Raw genomic sequence first — 20,011 nt, forward strand, 5'->3', positions numbered from 1 at the left:
TTCTATTTTTAATAGCCACACAACTTACTGTAAGGCAGCCTGGACGCACACAAAGACGCCATGTTCTAAAGTATTGAACAGTCAAAGACAACAGCAAGTTAGGATGGACAGAAAACAATGCAAAAAGCATTATGAGGAAAAAGCAGAATCAATGTTGACAAAACACACAGGCAGTTTGTAAAGAAATGACAAAGCAATTTGTTCACCAGTGGACGAATATTTCATTAAACGCAAACTGACTTTAGCACTGAATAGAAGAAAAACAAACAAGTTCAATCAACGAACAATGTTTTTTTTATTAAAATTAAAAATACAAAACAATGCTTTTGTACAACAAATGCTTGGCTAATATATTAAATTTTTAATGAAAATGTCGATTTGACAAGGATCTCCAAAGAAATTCCAGCTGACTTTGGATTTCCTAAAATATGATTTCCCACATAAGATTCCAAATACTAAAATACTTTGCATTGGCCAGAATTCTGTTTAATTTTACAGTCTCTGAAGACAATGCGCTTATTTAGTCTCACGCTAGGTACAAAAAAGTGCCAGCGGGGCCAACAGAACAACTTGCACCCATTTGTTTTTTAAGCAAACTGTTCATATTTTCCCAAATATCCCACACTCCAAGAAACAAAATGGATAATATTCACATAAAATTATGAATGTTGGTTTGGAATGAACAGATATGCTGCAAAACATTTGCCGTTAACAATAGCTAGGTAAATAAGGAATGATTCAAAGATCTTATTGATTTTGTGTAAAGAAAGAGGTTCATGTGAGTAAATGTGCACAGTTTAAAGAAATAAAAAAAAAGTCATACTGCACTCCCAGACGTGGTTCAGGATCAAACTTTGACAACTTACTGAACCTCACACATTAGTAGATCGAGGACAAGGCTTACTTGGTCCCTTTTACTTAACTTTGCTTCTTCCTGTGCCTCTCCACCAAGACGAGAGTTCGAAGATCACCCGCCTTCCATTCTGTTAAATTACAGCAGTGTACTTGGCGTATCCTAGTTCGTAAGAGAAAAGGACAAATAAAGTCCTCTAACTGGGATTCAAAGACTGACGAATGTCCAGCTAAGTAGAAAAATAAGCACCTAATGGCTGCTTAATTTAGTGGTCAACTCCATGGTATCTCAAAATCCATTGTGGACCATGGATTTGGTGACCGGATGGAACAGCGTAATTTTTTTATGAAAATGCGACTGATGCACCAAATGTATGGCTTGCATTGCTCACATAAGTAACGCAACATGTTTTTGTATTAGGGAGCAAATCATGCCAGGAATGCAGAACCTTCCATTCAGAGAAGGATACCACGAAATGTCTCAACCCCAAGCAGATATCAGTAAACAATAGAAGCATTCTACAATTTTTTTTCTTTTTGTTATTGCTCATAATGGAGAAACTTTTCACTGGATGTTCCCTTTTTGCAAAATTTGTGATTTAAAACAATGGGGAAAAGCTTAATTGCTTGGGGTTGGAGATAATGCTTTCCCCCAGGTTTCAATTTATGTCACAAGTTAATGTGCACAGGTTCTTAAAAGTGCCTCGTGCTCGCACAAATACTAACACCCAACCACAAAGATAGCTTTCCAATGCATAGCCTATAAAAACACGTCAATCAAAAAAGAGGGGAACATAAACCTGCCGTGGTGGTGAAAAAAAAAAAAAAACCTTCGTGAAAGATCAAACTAGTTCTTGAACTCCTCTGCATGTCTAACCGCAGTCAATGAAATTAATCCGGTTTGAACAGCTCAAATGTAAAATAATTATCCATTATTTAAAAGATTTGTTGGTGCCCACTCAAATAGTCAACCGTGTGGATTTATCCCAATGAACGGAATTAATTTCAAATGGTCACTTTAAAATGATTTCAACTTAAGAAACGTGTATGCGTCCGTAGTTGTTCTCATCCACCATACACAAGAATTATCTCACAGACAGAAGAACGGCTAGCCCCGCCAGCCCAACTCCAGCAGCTGCAAGTATTGCGTTGTATGTGGGACAGTTCTGGTTTTCCTGATTCGTGTTACTTTTGTTGAAAAAATGGCAGAATCCATCCTGGAAAAAAAAAGGAAAACTCTCCAATTATTATTCGAAAATAATTACGTTCAGCATGTTATTAAAAGAAACGTAGAAAAACACAAGGGAGGAGACATGCATGTAGACTAACGCTGCCAAACTCATTAGGAGTCCTTTTTTTTTTAATACCTACGAAAAACAGTGCACATTCTACTTCAAATCATGCTGGAGACACCTGCATTCTGGATTCGAAAGCATCTTTAGGTTCTACAGTATTTCTTGATCCAACAAGAACAAAATCAAGATATGTAGCCATGGATTTAAAAAAACTAGGTCACCAAGAAATACCCACATTGTACACTCACATCTTCCTAAAGGACACAGCCTGTACTTTTCAAACTAAATCACAAATGTATATAAAGCAGGCCACTGAGTAGAACCACCAAGGCTTTGAGGAATGTGAAGAGTTGTTAGAACTCTCGCCAGGGATAAGCATTTCATATTCAAAGGTTCAATTTATTCAGCTAGTAGGCTCCAGTGCTTAATTTGAGCCAGTGATTTCTGGTGCTCGTCACAAGCACTTAATTGACAACATTGGCCCTTATGATACTATGCCACATAGTGGCTTGGTTTATTTAATTCAGAGGCAAGCACAACAACAGTGGTTTGTCAATTCAATTACCTTAAAAATTACTAATACCTGCCCCCAAGCCATTCTTATAACTTTGGGGGGCTGGAATAGTTTGAATTGGCACTCATGTGGGAGTGTAATGATTAGTAACTGTGTTTGTACTGTCATTTGCAGCGCTGACAGGGGCAATGGGTGTTGCAAGCTGCAGTGGCCTCCTGACTCTGCTTGGCACTTATTGGTTAACAAATTAAGCACTGGTAGGCTCCAAGATTTCAAGCAAAGCCAACAAGTACCATGTTTTCCTGATGGTCTGCAGCATCTTAAAAAACATTTTTTTTTAAACGGCACGCTGAAGCCGCAGATGTTGGTGGAGTCATTACCTATGTGTGCACATGCATGCTGACATATGCACATCCATGTGTGACCATACAGGCCTGTTGATGGAATGACGTGGGCACAATTCTGCCTTTTTTTTCCTTCAATATACTCATCCAAAACGGTGGTTGTAACTGGAATCAGTCATTTAAAACATTTTTTTTTTTAAAAAGGGGGAAAATATACTTTTGAGAAAAGGCTTTTTTGGAATGTGGGGAGGCCCAGCAGAAAATGGCAGCTGCCAGCCCTTGAAAACATTTCAAATAAAAAACATGCATTGAAAGGGCCGCGTGGGGCATAAGAGAGTTTGTGAAGCAATGGAGAAGCAGTTGTGAAGCAAAGAGGGATTGACGGTGGCTCCTAAAGTTGGGTTTAAAAGTGGATTTTTTTTTTAAAGAAAAGCAAGGGGGGCAGTTAAAAAAAACATGCATTAGCTAAGACTATTGGGGAAAAATAAAATAAAAAATTATTTAAAAAGTAGTTCCCTGAATGTGAGCAGTGATACTGGTACAAGTCATTCAATCCAACAGATGCTTAAAAAACGACACTTTGTGTGTGTCATTGCTCCCTTTTCTTCTCAAGTTTATTTTCCTTAAACCAGAGAAACAAGGATTCCGCTCTAAAGGGCACCTTTGAACTGGCAGACGCTTAATCCAGAACGGGTGGGGAGGAGAGATAAATGCTTTTATATGACACTGCAATTGTGGGGGAGGGGTGTGTGCAGTAAACCATTACAAGTTCTTCCTGAAAGAGATCCTGCTGCTAGAACCCAGGATGTTGTTTGAAGCGGTTTTTCTACATTTAAAAAACACTACCTAACTTATGCCCTGAAATATCATTACAGCTAATTACTTCAAATTGTCATTTGTTTTCCTGCTCTATAAACGTATGCCTATGACACCAGGTAAAGCTTTCCCCTAGGAGCCTGGTTTGAGCAACTTGGATCCACTTATTCCAGTCCTCAGCTTTACTAGTGCAACCATTATTTTCCGATTCAACTAGTCCTGTTGAAGCAAAACAAAACTACAACTCCCAGAGTGCTGTGGGTAGTTCCAACAAAAGCACAGCAGAGGCACATCTAGCCCCCCGTCACATTAAGCAATGCTGTGGTCGAGCATTTTCTTTCCTTCCCCCTTCCTTCCTGTAGTTTTTCCTTTCTCCCCTTACTTTGCAATTACTACAACACTCTAAACAAAAACACACAGGTAAAAGACATTGCCATTTACAACGTCAATACCTCTAACTCTCGGAAACGCAAGACCTATTGCACTGAAAATGCTTATTTTTAAAGAGAATTAGAACTTGCTGCTTCATAGTGCTTGTTAACATTTTTATCCACGTGTTGGCAATTGGGCCTCTAGTTGGCAGAGGTCTGCACCCTATCCAAGTAGGGACCACCACCCTAGGGAAAAATCAGATAAACACCCCAAATTAACCCGTGCTCACCTTCTGGTAGCTTAACATTTAAATTTTAGTAACTCAATTAAACCACAAAAGACTCCAAACATTGTAATGTAAATGCTTTCATGGTTGTTAACAAGAACAACCGAATAAAGTTTATTGACTTGACTTGACTCCAAACAGGTTTAGAAAAATAAAAGTATACTTAGAGTAAAACAAGACCAAAACAACAAAAATACAAAAAGTAGAAGTCAAGATATGCATTTTTAAAGAACAAAAAACAGTGCTTAGAAGTCACTAGCAGGCAAAAGTTACTGGAGGTTGCGAAGGACCGGGGTAAATCCAAAGATCAGGCCGACCATGAACGAGGGCAGGCCAGCTATAGGACTCAGAAAGGTCCAGCTAAAAAAGACCCTTGGATGGAGCAAAGTGTTGACGTCAAAGACTTGAGGCAAGGAGTCACCATGTTGTTGCAGATCTGTGGATGGAGTGAAGAATCGACACAATCCACGCCATAGATGGAAACATGTGTGTCAATCCCTTTTGGGATGTAAGCGTTGCGTCGACATCCACTGTACTTCAGCGTCGAGTTGTGTTGTAGAATCGCGGTCATTGAATGGCTGCTGCTTCAGCATTGAAGGCAATGTGTCAGTTCCGAATGGTAAACAGTCACCACAGAGTTGACATTGATGTACGAAAAAGCTGCAGAAACACATTTGAGGCCCAGGATTGGAGGGGCACCTCAGGGAAGGGAAGGACTGACAGCTGACAGAGTGCAGCAGCACCAGCAGGATTGAAGGATGTCATTTGTGTTCCTGAGACAAGCCAGCAAGTCCTTGAAGTCACTGGGTTCGAATGAGAGGGTCCAGTCTTTGTCTTCAACTGGGCAGAGATCAGCAGCTCAGCAAAGCAGAGAAGCAGTTACTCAGAACAGTCAGTCACAGCAAAGTGGCAATCCTTTCTGCACAGCATTCTTTATCCCAGCAGTGTTCTTCCCAGTTCAGGCGTGTACTGATTTGATAGGGCCAGAGCCCTTGCACTTCTACCCAAAGTGCCTTTGATGTAAGTGGTGACTTCAAAAGAGTGCTCTTAAGTGCACAAGGATTGCTTTCAACCCAGCCCTAGCTCTAGACTACTAGGGGGGGAAATCAGCCATTTAAATGAGAGCAGGACACAACCTATTCAGATGCAAGGGTGAGCCACCTCTCTCTATGCCTGCCCAGGAAGGCTATCGTCTTGCAGATGACTGCAGACGTATCCAGTCACACTCAGCCCTTCCTGTGTTGTGGATGTCTAGAGAGAATGCACAAAGTGTAGCAGTCACCATGCCAAGACTTTTATTGGAAACAGGCTGCAGGCATGCAGAGCAAAGTTGAAAACAGAGAAATGTCCACTTTCTAAAAGTGTCATTTATAAAAATAGTAAAGTCAAATCCAACTTTACCATTAAAGAGGATTTATCACCATCCTTCCAAGGATATAGATCATGTAGTAGCTACTCCTTTCCTATCAGGAATTACAGCGTAAAAGGGGTTTTAAAAACTCCAAGACTATGGAAGGAGTAGGCCTCACAGCAGTAAAAAAACTAATTTAACTTTTTATCACTGCCAGGGCATGTAAAACCCAAAAGCACATGTCCTGCCTTTTAGTTACACAACATCCTGCCAATAGGGTCACTAAGGGCCTGCCTTAGGGATCATTTATGTGTAATAAAAGGGGAGTTTAAGGCTTGGCAAGAGATCATAAATGCCAAGTGGCAGTGAACTGCACACACCAGCCCAGCAATGGCAGGCTTGAGACCGGTTTCAAAGGCTACTTGTGTGGGTGGCACAACAAGTGCTGCAGGCCCATAAGTAGCATCTAGATTACAGACCCTAGGTACATGGTATACCACTTTATAAGGGACTTACAAGTAAATTAACATATGCCAATCAGGTATACACCAAGGTCAACTTTTTTAGGGGAGAAACACATGCACTTTAGCACGGGTTAGCATTGGTAAAGTGCTTAAAGTCCTAAAGCCAACAAAAAGATAAAGTGGAGGGTAGCATGCAAAAAGTTAGGGGAAAAACACCCTAAGGATGACAGGTCCAAAACCAAGTGATCAGGAGGCTACACAGAGGGAGGGTGAGAAGGAGGGAAAGAAAACGATGCTGGGGGGGACGGAGTGGGCACAGAAAAAAGGGTGGATAAGAGGAGCTGGGGACAAACACCCAGACAATGAAGGGTGGGCGAGAGGGGCTGAAGGCAATCACATGGAAAAAGGAGCGAGTGGAGGAGGGGCTGGGGCAACGCACATGAGCAGAAAGGACAATCACTCAGAGTGGGTGGAATGGGCACGGGCAAACAGACAATGGAGAGAGGGCATGAGGGGCTGTGCAACCACATGCACAATGATGGGTGGGTGTAAGGATCTGGTGGAAACATGGACAATGTACGGTGGGAGGGAGGATCTGAGACAAGAAGACGGACTAGGTATGGTGGGAAGAAAGGGCTGGAGAAAGCCCACACAGGATGTGAGGGGATCAGTTTAAGCACTGTGAGAAGGGAGGAAAAAGCAGGGGGCTTGTGCCATACACATGGACAATGGACTATGGGAGGGTGTTCAGAACTTGGGTGGGAAGCAATGGGGGGGAAAAAGTACATGAGGGGGACTGCTGAAAAAGACATACATTCTTGTAGAGTGCTTGCATGAAAAGAAAAAAGTAGTGCCTGAAAAATCGTGCAGTGGAAGGACACAGTAATGCAGCCATGCTTCTGGGGAGGGACAAACGCCCAAAGAAGGAAACCTACGGAAGCTGACTAATACGAAAGCAAAAAAATGGGAGAGGCAATGCAGCAAACCAATGGCATGCAGTGGGTGGCTTCTAAGCCCCCTGTAACAAAAGGTCTCACAAAAAACAATGCAAGACCTAAACAGGAGCAAATGGCCGACTAGGTCAGCAATTCGGTACCAATGCTGGAAAGGAGGCTAAAATCTAGGGAGGAGTGAATAATGCAGAATATACATTTCTGAAAGGAAAGAGGGCATCCAGCTTGTCGAATGCAGTTTGAGAACCTCACTACCGAAAACGCCCAGGCCTGTCTGAATATACCACAATGGCCTCTATGTCAGTCTTGAAAGGTAGGCACCTGAACGCCCATTTTTAGTATATGTATAGAAAGTATTGACCTTATTTACAGCAATGTGAGCACATTTATATCCTTTACCAAAACTTAACCCTATGGTGGGTGGTCTCAGGTCTCGTTTCGTGACTATTTTCAAAAGACCATGTGCGTTACCTCCACCCGTGGAGGTAACGCACATGGTCTTTTGAAAATCGTTACAAAACTAAACAAGACCTGAGACCACCCACCATAGGGGTGGAGTCTATATCTTAAATCGAAAACCTTATGGCCGGTAGGAGTCACCTTGGCTGTATATGGTCATGAAGAATGGTGTGTCCAGCATTTGATGCAGTGGTAAAAATTACTAGCCCTGAAGAAATTGCCCAAAACTGTATAAGGCAATGAAACATGTTGGCATATGGTAGTAGGTTATATAATTGATAGCCACTTTCTGCTTTTTTAATTGATAGGCTGCACTAAGAAGGAGAATAAAGATGGCATACGTGTGCAGACCCTATCTCGTCGCATTACACTGTTTGTTTTGTGTGTGTTGCACTTCCATTCACTGCACTATAGATTGCACTTACACATTGTTTTGGACACTTTACCTTAAAGCTAGATGACCGCCGATGATAACAGGGCAACACTGGTGAGTACCTACCAGGTTTCCTGTTGGTGGTGCGCCCGTGAGGGGTCATCTCGCTTTCTCACATTTTTGTCACCAAACACCATGTTGTTGGTTGTTGATGAATTCTTTCTTAACGGTCTTAAAAGGTATGGAGGCCTTTTAATTTTGGCATGACAACACTGTACTCTTTACCCCAAGGTTTCAAAAAAAGAAGGGGTGGGTGTTGTTAAAATATTGCAACCAGAGATACATTGAATAAATAGTATATATTGCCTAAATGGAGCAGGTCATTGTTTGAATGACTTTATGAGTGGAGAGCGACCTGGGTCCTTTTTCATCCCTCTATGCTCCTCATTATGTACGAAGGTAAAACCAGGCCATGTGGCTCCAGAGGATGCGAGAGAGTCTGAGCGCAGGAGTCTGGTGGAAGTTTAGGCGGTGGTTGATGTATGCTAGTCTCTGGTCGAGGAGAGCCTTGTAGACGTATGTCAACATCTTGAAATTACATCTCTTCTGGTGGAGAGGCAAGTGGAGGTTCCAGAGGTTACATTTCATATTGGTACCTGATATAGGTCCACGGAACATCATACACTTACCCTACATCATCTCCTAGTCATTTCATATGAACGAGCCTTATAAGGACATAACTCCAAATAAGGACAGACTGCCTTGTATGGACATAACGCCTTACAAGAACTGTAGCCTTCCATGGACTAAACCTTTTACCAAGTTTCATCTCGAGGGTGGGTTTTCCCCCAAAAGACGTCATCCTTATCACATATGATTAATTTAGGAGTACACTCTCCAGGAGATACACTTCACCTCTCCCATCAAAGCACAAGGTTTATTCCCCAACGGCATCCTCATACTTAATAGGGAACATAAGCACAGATTGTATAAATACAGCACCTCTTGCCATCAGAAAGCTGGAGGGAACCGAGACTTCAATGGCGACACACTGACCAGAGATGTTGCGTCTCCGGCATGCCATTGATCCAGCTGACAGTGGTCTGACGATCCCTTGCGGGGTGTCCAGCTCAAGTCCAGGACAAAGTCCCACACTCTCACTACTCGGGTATGTGAGTTCGACTAAGTCCTACTGGGATTCTTGGCTCTTAGACTTAAGCTCTTTCGCCCCTACTCACATACTAGGTAGACTCAGGTACATCTAGACAGGCATCTTAGGAGTATGCGCTTTATTTTATAAAAGTATTTCATTTTCGTGTATGTGTTCATGACTATTGCATAATGCTAGAACAATACTATTTCTTTTTATTCACGGTACTGCTGGTTTTATATCTCCGCTACTGTGTTACAGTTGTAGCAGCGCACTTATTTTACATGAGAAGAACAACGGTACAATAAATTCTTATTGTAAACAAGCTCGGCTGTTTCTTCTGTGTATCTCTCGGAGAGCAAAAGCAAGCAAGCACGAGTGACTGGGTGAAAAGTAGTATGTTGTTTCCACGAGTCTGAGTTCATTATGTTCTGAGGTTGCCAGAAACTAACCTCTCTAATAACAGGATATTCTAGTGGCACTGAGAGCTAACTAATGCAAAAACATAGGCTGAACAGAGTCAGTTTACCACCAAGCCCACAGTGTATGTGATCCGTAAACAGCGTAAGTCCTGCATGAAAGGGTACTATTGGAACTACTGTGTGGAACACTTTTACTGATTCCTAGGGGGAAATCGCAGATGACCTACCTCTTTAATATTAAGAAGGTAGATAGCAATTTGCAACCCCCTAAGAATAGCAAGTATCATTGCCGTTTGCTGCATCAGAAAAGCATTTTTGCAATCGCAAACGGGCCAGTTTTGTGATTCTGACAATTTGCGAGGAGACAAATGCTTAATGCATTTGGCCCTAGATCCTCATCTATGAATCTCATGCAGTAGCCAGAACATGCTTGGCAAAAACTTGCATTTCATGTGACGGTTCCTTTAAGTCTGCTTTCAGTGCACCGGTTATGTTTTGGTGGATCTTCATGATCAGTCTAAAAGGCCTCTTTAGCCATCACCAAAGAAGGATTTCCTGAGATACTGGTTACTTATTCCCCCAACCTTAATCTCAGCTTAATACAGTGTAGGCCTGTCTGAACATTTTTGATAGGGTTCCTTGTGGTTTCCAGTCTTTTCCTGTATGAGGGGTCACTTGTGAAACGCAGACTCTTCACATTCATCACGTGGCATGTACGCACCACCCTATAAAATAAAAAGCATTATTTATATATAGCGAGTATAGTTGCTTCAGTGGAAGCATTGCACAGAAGTAACAGTAACTACAGACTGTGTACCAGACATAAAAGCTGGGGTTGGTTTTTCAAACACCACAAGCCTTGCTTGTGCGGTCCTTCTTGAAGTCAGTTTATATTTAACAAAGAAACAAGCAGCTGGACCTCTAGATCAATTCGAGATAATCGGTGGCTGAAGCATCCCAGCTCCAGATGGCCATGTTTGAACAATGCTTGCCAGAGGTCTCTGTAAACAAGCTCTGCGCTCGGTTCTTCCAGAACATATTCATTGCACTTTAATTTGTACGGATGCGAGTGGATCTAAAACTTTTTCAAATGCAGTGTTTTTAATCATCAACTGTAAAAACAGTTGGTGATGGTTGAAATTGTAATTCACGTGACACCGGATTACAACTTCTTGCTTCATTGGCAGATTCCTACCGTTAAATGTTGCCACTTGGTAATTAAAAACAATTTCATCCACACATTGAGAAAACCGACATTTAGAAAACGTGCTCTATTATAAAAGACTTTCATTGCAGTAAAGTATGTTCTCAATACACACAAGAGACTACTACAGACAATTAAAAGGCTGAAATGTACCTAAACATCCTTCATATTATTTCCGTATTAACCTACATAATTCTTTACATACGAGAAATAAATCCCCTCGATTACTTCTCATCGTGACATTTTGTTCACTCCTGGCTGTCAGCCGGGTGAAGCGTTTTAAACAGAGCCAACCTATACAACACAGAAATGGCTGTATTTTATTTTTCACAATGTAAAGCCCATGACATAACATGCTCCTTGTGCCATACCCTGTCTAGTCAATAACAACTGAAATGGCATATAATGCAATGTCCTCACTTTTGGGTTAATATGCCTCCTGCATGTGTCCATTTCTGTGGTAGTTGTAAAGAAGGGAGATGTTTATGTATGAAGGTGTGCCGAGGGGGATGAGAAGGAATCCAACAGGCTTCTAATGGGTATCTAGTCTAGACACATGCTTATCTGTACCTTTCAACTTAATCAGTTATCGACATAAACAGCGGAATACGAACTATTTGTAAATCCTAACCATGGCAGCAGGGTTTAAAAGACTAGTGCAGAGAAAATGAAAGTTTGCCTGAGAAAAGGCAAACATATTGGCTGCCACACCAGCAGGGCTGAAATTGCATAAGAAGGAGTGCTGGTTCAGAAGCTCACAGCCTCCGTTATTAAATGCCCAGGCGCCGAACACCAAGGCCGTAGGTTTGAACCAATCTCATCATACCTCTTTAATCCACCAACATCCACTCCCTGCCCCCATTGTCTCACTCTTGCAGGTTCTGGCTTTCTTCCTTTGTGTTGGTTTCTCATTCGCTCTCTTCCTTCTTATTCCCTCGTGTGTTTTTACCTCGCCTGCACTCAGCAATTGTCTAATGAGGAAAAATAAGTGCCGACTTCCAGAAATGAGTACCGGGGAATCCCACATGTAACCCCCAGCTTAAGTTAAGCTCTGCTAAATGTACTAAGTAAAGAAGTCCCAATATAGGCAGAGTAGTAGGTTCCAAGATGTAGGTAAGTAGAAAGAAGTTAAGTAGTAAATAAAATGGTAATCAGTAGTAGCCCCACCAGGAGCAGCCTCCCTGCTGCTCAGCCTCTCATCTTCAACTGACACTCTAACCATCACCATACACCAACATTCAGTGACATCATCCTACGTTCTACGGTCATTCAGGCTGAACAGAAGGGAGAGTATTTGTGCAGAGAAAGAAGGGGAGGAATCACGCTAAAACGTATCCTCTTTCTTTACATCGACAAAAGAAATTTACTGAAGAAAGGAACAAGAAATAGAAAAATGAAAGAAGAAAATTTGCATGCGCCTACCCAAGTGCAATTCTTTGTTCCTGTGCCGTCCTTTCGATGGTGTGCCTTGTGTCAGCTGAACAGTCGGTCTTCTCTGTGACGCTGATTTCGCCTTTGTTACTTCGATCTCTTCACGCATTTTGGGGGACTCTGATGCCGTAAGACACTGTGCGTTGTGGACGACGTGACGCCATGTTGGGATTGTTGCATCTTGTAAGTCACACTATAAAGTCGGGTCCAGCATCATCACTTAGTACGATTTCAGACAACAGGACTCTGCTTTAGGGTTTTGTGGAGACTACTATACACTTGTGGATAAAAGTACAATCATTTGTTTTTCCAGCGCCCAACAGCGGTTGTCCCCTGCCCACCGAGGTCATCAGTCTTATTAAGCCATTTTGACGCTGTAATTTTGATGGATGGAGTTAAGCGATTTGTGGAGGCTACAAGACACCTTGGATACATATGATACTAGGTCATGGATACACACTGCATATCTGTCCTGTTTATATTATCTGTTAACAAATTGAATAGTAATGGTTTTTATCTGTTAATTCGTAGACTTCGTTTTCTGTTGTTTTAGCTTATACGTTACACTTGGGGTGCACTGCTGTGTACACAACACTTCAACTCGGGTGAGGATTCGCTCACCGGCGTGGTTTCATTCATTACACATCTCTACAATATTTTATTTGTTTCTTGTTACAGAACCTATCATAATTTGTATTAGTCTTCTTTTTGCTTATCAATTGTGCTTTGCACATGTGGGTTCATATCCCATCCTAGTCGCCAAAATGTTGGTGTGAAAATCCATATGCAGACAAGTTGTAAGTTCCAAGTAGTTCCTTTATTATGTTTCAGTTATAGATGTAGTAAGATGGTAATATAGAGGATATTAAGATGGCAGTGTAGCCCCACCAGGAGCAGCCTCCCTGCTGCTCAGCCTGCAATCTTCAACTGACACCCACACCAAGACACAGCACTTAAACATTCCATGACATCATTAAACATTCTACAGTCATCATAGCTGAACAGAAGGGAGAATATTGGTGCAAAGAAAGAAGGGGAGAAATCACACTACAACACTTAGCAAGGTCTTCTGCACAAGAAAGTCTTCCTCTAGAAGGCAAGATGTTTGAGATTGTGCATTTCTGTGAATTTCTTTCCAAGTCTTCGCTGCTAGGTAGAATTGAGCATCCTCCGCTCTTGCTGAGTCAGATGCAGGGGGTGTGGGCAAGCAAGAGGAAAGCAGAGGCGGATGGTGGGCCGGTGAAACTTCAGACTGAGGTTCACAGACTGGTCCGCAGTATTGTAGGAGCTTGTATGCATGGGTGAGTATTTTGAACTGGAATTTGTTCTGAAAAGGGAGCCAGTGGAGATATGAGGTGAGATGTGGGTTTGTCGCAATAGGTCCTGGACAAGTGACTGCGGCAATCTGTATGGTCTGTAGCCTTTGGTGGAGGTCAGCTGCGATCCCTAAGTAGAGAGCATTGTTGCAGTCTAGTCGGTTGGAGATAAGAGCGTCCGAGCGCTTGGTAACCGTTTGAAGATCTTGTGCAGCATGTGTAATATGAAGCAGGATGATGAGACAGAGTTGATCAAGGACGTCACAGTTTGTTGTACAGGAAGATACCTAGATTTCAGACAGGGTTGGTGTTGGTCCGAGTTCCACGGGCTACCAGGAGGCATCCCAAGGGTGAGTTATTGATGCCAAAGTTGTCTGTGTTAAGCTTCAGGCAGCTGTCCGTCATCCAATTGGCGATGATGGTCATGCAGTAGTGGAAGTTGGTTCTGGTGTTGGTGGAGTCTTCGGGAAAAGAGAGGATGAGCTGTGCGTCGTCAGCGTAGATTATGATGTTGAGTCAGTAGGATCTGATGATGCTGGCCAGAGGTATAATGTACGTGTTGAAGAGCGTGGGGCCTGAGATATGACCTTTGAGGTACTCCACTGATAATTTCTTAGGGGTTCCGAGGGCAACTGTGGTAGGTGAACTTTTTGTGTTCTTCCGATGAGGAACAAGGCAATCCATCTGAGTATGGCTCTTTGGATGCCGATGCTGTGCAGTCTTACGATGAGCGTGTGGTGATAGACGGTGTCTAATGCCACCGAGGTGCAGGAGGATCAGTGCTGCTGTCCAAACCCACTCGATGAGGATTCGGATGTCAGTGGCTGCAGTGCGAGCTGTTTCGTGCTGTGGTCGCTGCAGAATCCAGAATAGTATGCTTACAATCCAGCCCACATCTCTAAATAGACAGCTCTACTGAATAGAGTCCACCCAACAGCTTATACCCGAATTGGGTAGAAAGGCAAAGAGCACTAAAAGCTTTATTGCCCACCCCATTGGTGGGCAATAAAGCTTTTAGCACTCTTTGCCTTTCTCAGCATATGCTACAAAAAAAAAAAGTTCATTGTGCGTCTGCGTGTCACTACCACCTATCGGAGAGGGCCAGAAACCAGTAGTTCGTGTCAGCGTTGAATTGTGATTGGTTCATCCAATCTCCGAAGTCCATAGAGAATTGTAATAGCTGATACTTCCTGCTATAGGACTATTGGAACATTTTGGATTTCTTAACTCCCTTTTAAACGCAAGATCTGAAATTTCAGAAAACTGTTTTTTCAAGTAAACTCGAAGCCTCAAGAATGTGTACCAGGACACCAAAGCTGCCTGAGGTTTGTAAAGAATGTTAGACATGCAGCCACAGACTTTTTACGCACTAAGTAACCATGACAGCTGAATGTGAGCAAAAAAAAACTATCTACATTGTATCCACACTTAACTAAATTCTATTTTTGATACATGTATATGTGTGTGATGTATTCTGTGCAAGTACAAGAAAAGGGGCAAGTACTCCCAGCAACATTTTTGCTGACCATGTACCCTGATACATGGGATATTTTTGGGTGCGTTACGGAAGGAAGGATGCAAATTCGGCCACAGAAGTACAAAGGAAGTGATAAAAAAATGTATCTTAAGCTATGCTTCTTATTGTACAGCAAAACGGGTAAACCAAGTTTTTTTTAAATGGTATGATGATCCACCATAGAAGAATGTTCTTCACGTAACCCAAACAAATTGAAGCAAGGAGCGTGCCCCGCACCGACTCAAACTAAAGAAATTTAAAAAAGGGTTCACCAGCATGCGCAAACCATAGTGGTTCTTTTTTTTTGTTTTTTAAACTGGTGAGAAGTATTTGCCATCACCGCACTCTGGAAATACACAGTATGATGATCACTTGTGCTTCAGTTGGATACCGTTACTCCTCCCTAGTACTAGGTACATAACTTGGTATATTCTCTGCCAATGTGGAACTTCAACATTGATGAATGAATGAATGAATGAATGAATGAATGATCGAAACTTGTAAACAGCTACTCCAACAGGCGTGTTCCGGCGCTAGAGGTTCACAAATGACGAAAGCCAAGGGCTACTTAACTCTTAAAAAGGCATGTTTTCAGCTGTTTCTTAAAAAGGTAGTCGTATCAGTGGATATCAAAAGCACTTTTGTATATATGGTCAAAAACTGCACGAAATACACAAGCTTCACTAATCATTTCACATGGCAACTACACAATAGCACTAGCTGTACCACAAACCTTCCCATTGGTCGCAGTCACCAAATTCAGACCATTACTATCTCGACAGAAAAACACTGAATGCCTGCTTACACACTACCAAGATGGTAAAATTAATATACTATTCTCTCAAATCCTGGCGTACAATCTCTGCATGAGAATGTCAAAGTGATTGCCTGACCCTGGAGAAACACCTAGAGGCAGTCAGTCAAAAACTTAAACATGCTGGCGAATAGGATGCGCCAATCCAATGTACGAATTAATGTACAGGAATATGCAATTAACTTTCGAGCTGTAAGAGAAAGTCAGGAACCCCGGCAATCTGCAAGGACTGTTGAATTTAGCTAGCTTTGATAGACAAGTGGTATGCCCTATTCCCTCCCAAACAAACTCAGCCACATGTAGACTTTCTGTTGAATAGCTACATGGAGCTTCTTACCAACAGGAGAGCCATTGGGGTTGTATGCACCCAACACAAATTCTACCTTCGGGCCAAACGAAATAGAAAGACAAAGAAAACAGTTCAAGTGTCGTAGCAGACACCAAAAAAAGATCCTAAAAGGTCATGGGATGAAAAACTCAAGAGTCCACTCTCACCTAGTCCTTAGGTACCAATGTCCCAATCAAATCCAAGGTAAGAAAGCTAGGGATAATAAAAGATGCCGGCCAATGTCTCAATTTAGAAATAGAGGGATTAGTCTAATCCACCTTCCACCAACTGAAACGCTTAAAGCATGTCCCCCATCCCCCAACAGAACACAGACCCATGGTAAGAGGTGCCTTAGTGCACCCGAGCCTAGACTACGTATTGCTTTGCCTTGTACGCGAGCCTACCCAAACAAAAATACAAGAGAACAAAACGCACCAGTGCATGTCATTTTCGCAGTACAAAAAAACAATTTAGTCACTACCCTTCTTGTATACCAGCAGTGCCTGTTTATACAGGACAGAATGGATTTCAAACACCTATGCCTCACCTACTAAAGCCTGGAAGGCTCAGCGGCCACCAAATAAAAAGTTAACACATAATACTAGCTAACATAATACCACCCACCCCGATCTTCCCAAGCTATCACACTATTGACTAAATTGAGAGGATACAGGTGCTTATCATTATCGGGCTCACGTCTACGGAATGATGGTATGTGCGCTGTAGCAGTCTCATTGGCAGTAGCACACTTTATATGTATAATAATTTAAAATTCAATTCATATAATATATTCTTTCAGAACAACAAACACATGTTAAAGTACGGAAGAAAAATAACCACATTTAAATGCAGAATGTGGTGACAGGCGCGTCAGCCAACGGGTATGTGTATTCAATAAATAAAACAAGGGTACCTCCTCTAGGAACCGATTGTTCTAAAGCAAACAACCTTAACAGGCCTCACAAAGGTCTATCCTACTGCAGCTCCCACGTAATGTCGATAGCTTTCCAGTTTCCTCCTTCAGGAAAAACTCGACACTCAGAGACAATGCAATTACTTAAGGGTTGAAGAACCGGAATCACAGCTCCACATTCCTGTGGGAATCGTTTTTCTCTACACAATACATCGTCATCCGGCACTGAACCCAAATGGCGGCGAGGGCATGGCCAACTCAACAGCAAGTCATCTGATGAATTAGCTCAAACGCCAATAATTCTACTCTGCACATACCTTAAAAAATGCCAATTAGAGATTAGATCAAAGCGATTACATAGTGTGATATATCTCGTATTGACAGTCGACATCTAAGGAACAATGACACAGAGGCAAAGGTGTGCTAGGCACAGACGGCCCAGCTGAGGGGCATGGGGCACCATGAACGTCCAGTGTAAGAAGGAAGTGCTCTGTGAACAAAAGCCAGCTATGAATGAAGAGCACACGATGCACATGTGCAGGCGGGAGAGACAACTGAATGAACAGTGCTCAGCAGGGCTTTGTTCTTCACTTGGGCCACGACATGACTGCTAGGCAGAGTACTGGGAGACGAGGTCACTAATTAGCACTGGGATTTGCGGGCTACATGTGAAGCTATAGCTGGACATATACCACAAAGCATAGGGTGACCAGGCATCCAGGGTTTTGTCGGTACAGTTCCGATTTTCACCAGCTATTACAGCAGATTTCGGGAAATTTGGCTTATGACCCAGTTTTTAGAGAGGGTCGACCGAAAACGGTGGGGGGGTGCCCTTTTATGTTTTCCAAGCAGGGATAGTTGAATACAGTTATAAGAATGCAATTTAATTTACAGGCATACTACTGGCTCTAAAAATAGCATTTGATTTGTGGTGCTTCTATATAGGAGCGCTGTCATTTTCTGTGTTCGGTTGGAGTAAACTGTAGTCCTCCTTCTATGTCTGTGAAATGTTCCGGTGTTTGGCTTTCAAAGTCTGGTCCCCCGAACAAAGCACAGTGCGCAAATGTGAGGGGAAAAATAAAAGGTACTGTGCAGCGCCTCGAAAACGAGGGACTAGAGCTGCGAGGTGGTCTCTCGCGAGGTACTCCCGTGAATGATGGAGTATGAAAGTCGAATTATCATATGTCTCGTGTACAAGGGGGTGGTGGGTGCAATGAATGGTGCTGTGCCTAGGCCACTCGAGTGGTGCCGTGCCCAGAGCTCTACGCGTGAATGCCGCGGGGCATACGAACCCACTCACGTGAATGAATGTTGCTATGAATATAGCTAATACACTTGAAAGAGAATCACACAATTGCAATGACTGGCAGGTCTAACGACATGAAGGATGCCATGACAGTAAAATATGTACGCAGCGATCACTATACAACAAATAACTACATTCATAGTGCTCCTACAGCAATCATGTCAAACATCCGTGCTATAAAAAAGGAGGATCAATTAGTGTGCGACGAGTAAACGGGTCTTTCCTTGGGCTAACCACTTAAGTACAAATGGGATTCCCTCCAAGACTCCTCACAGATGAATGAATAGGACTCGTGGCACATGAATGAATAGGACTCGTGGCACATGAATGAATAGGACTCGTCGCACATGAATGAATGGGCCTCCTGGCACATGAATGAATAGGACTCCTGGCACATGAATGAATGGGGCTTTGCGCTAGCCTCCTGTGGTTCGGACAGTACAAAGTTAGAAGTATATTTACCCATCCACCGTTCTTCTCCAGCCATTCGCGCTTCTCCTGCGCCAGGTAGTGGCTCAGCACCCCCGCCAGTCTGCGGGGGGTCTCTGAACAGCCGCTGCTCCTCTTGGCCAGAGATCCAGCGAATGCAATGAGCGCCACCACCCGGCCCCAGCTAAGGCTGCCCTCGTCGCCCAGCTGCTGGGCCACCCGCTGCAGAACGAGGGCCGGCTCGGCCCCGCCGGCCTCCAGGGCGCAGCAGGAGTCTTGAAAGAAGGCCCGGTGCGGCTCCAGCACCTCGGCAGTTACCCTCAGTAGGGTGCGGGCCTGGGGGCTGACCGGTGGCCGGGAGCTGCAGGGGCCAAGGCTGCAGTGCCGGAGGTAATCCTCCAGCAGCTGGGAAGTTTCCTCGCTCAGAGAATCAGGCATGGCGGCTTCCTGTGACAGCGGTCGCGCGTGTGTCCGGTTCACTGGCCCCGGGTGCCATGTGCTTAAAACCCTTTCACAGACCCGACAACCCCCCTCCCACTCCCAGGCAGCAGCTGGACAGCCCCAGAAGAAACTGGATAGCTTCCTCCCTGGGAGCTCCTCCTTCGTCTCCTCCCCAGGAGGGGGAGTCTCACCGAGGGCACCTCCCCTAAGCCACACGCTGTATATACCCACCATGGCCAGCGGTGGCAGACCCTCGACGTTAGCACCGCTCGGATGACGCCTTCAACCAGAGCCAACGTTTATTAATACTTGAAAATGCTACACTTTTAAGTATTTCCAACGAAGTTCACGAATCGCAATCATCATGTGATTTCTGTATAAAAACAACCCAGTGTACTTAAACATCCGACTATTTAGGTGCACGTGACGTATCCCACTCAAACACTTATATTATGGCCCCCCCTTTTGGTGAATCTTTATATGGCAGTTGTAAACTGAATACTGTAAACGCTTTAAAATGGCCGTAGCCTTAATTGGAATCCCCGGAAGTTTCTGATGCTGTTCTCCATTGTGCTGTATCATGCAATATATATCCAGTCAAAGAAGCCTGTGCTCAATTTAAAGCGGCCACCTTGGCAGGATATGACACATCCTTTTTCTTG

The 20,011-nt window shown here is 43.3% G+C and overlaps 1 protein-coding gene across 1 annotated transcript; it reads right to left on the reverse strand.

The window, feature by feature from the left end:
• Positions 1-276: 276 nt before the first annotated feature.
• On the reverse strand, positions 277-19,530 carry LOC147733744 (anti-apoptotic protein NR13-like). Its single transcript, XM_086958303.1, has 2 exons — positions 18,942-19,530; positions 277-2,069 (listed from the first exon to the last, which is right to left on the reverse strand). The coding sequence occupies exons 1-2, from the start codon at positions 19,344-19,346 to the stop codon at positions 1,938-1,940; spliced, it is 537 nt and encodes a 178-aa protein (XP_086814429.1). The 5' UTR covers positions 19,347-19,530; the 3' UTR covers positions 277-1,937.
• Between the last annotated feature and the right edge of the window lie 481 nt (positions 19,531-20,011).

The sequence above is a fragment of the Lissotriton vulgaris genome, chromosome 2_1 (assembly GCF_964263255.1).
Source record: "Lissotriton vulgaris chromosome 2_1, aLisVul1.2, whole genome shotgun sequence".
NCBI classification, from domain to species: Eukaryota; Metazoa; Chordata; class Amphibia; order Caudata; family Salamandridae; genus Lissotriton; species Lissotriton vulgaris.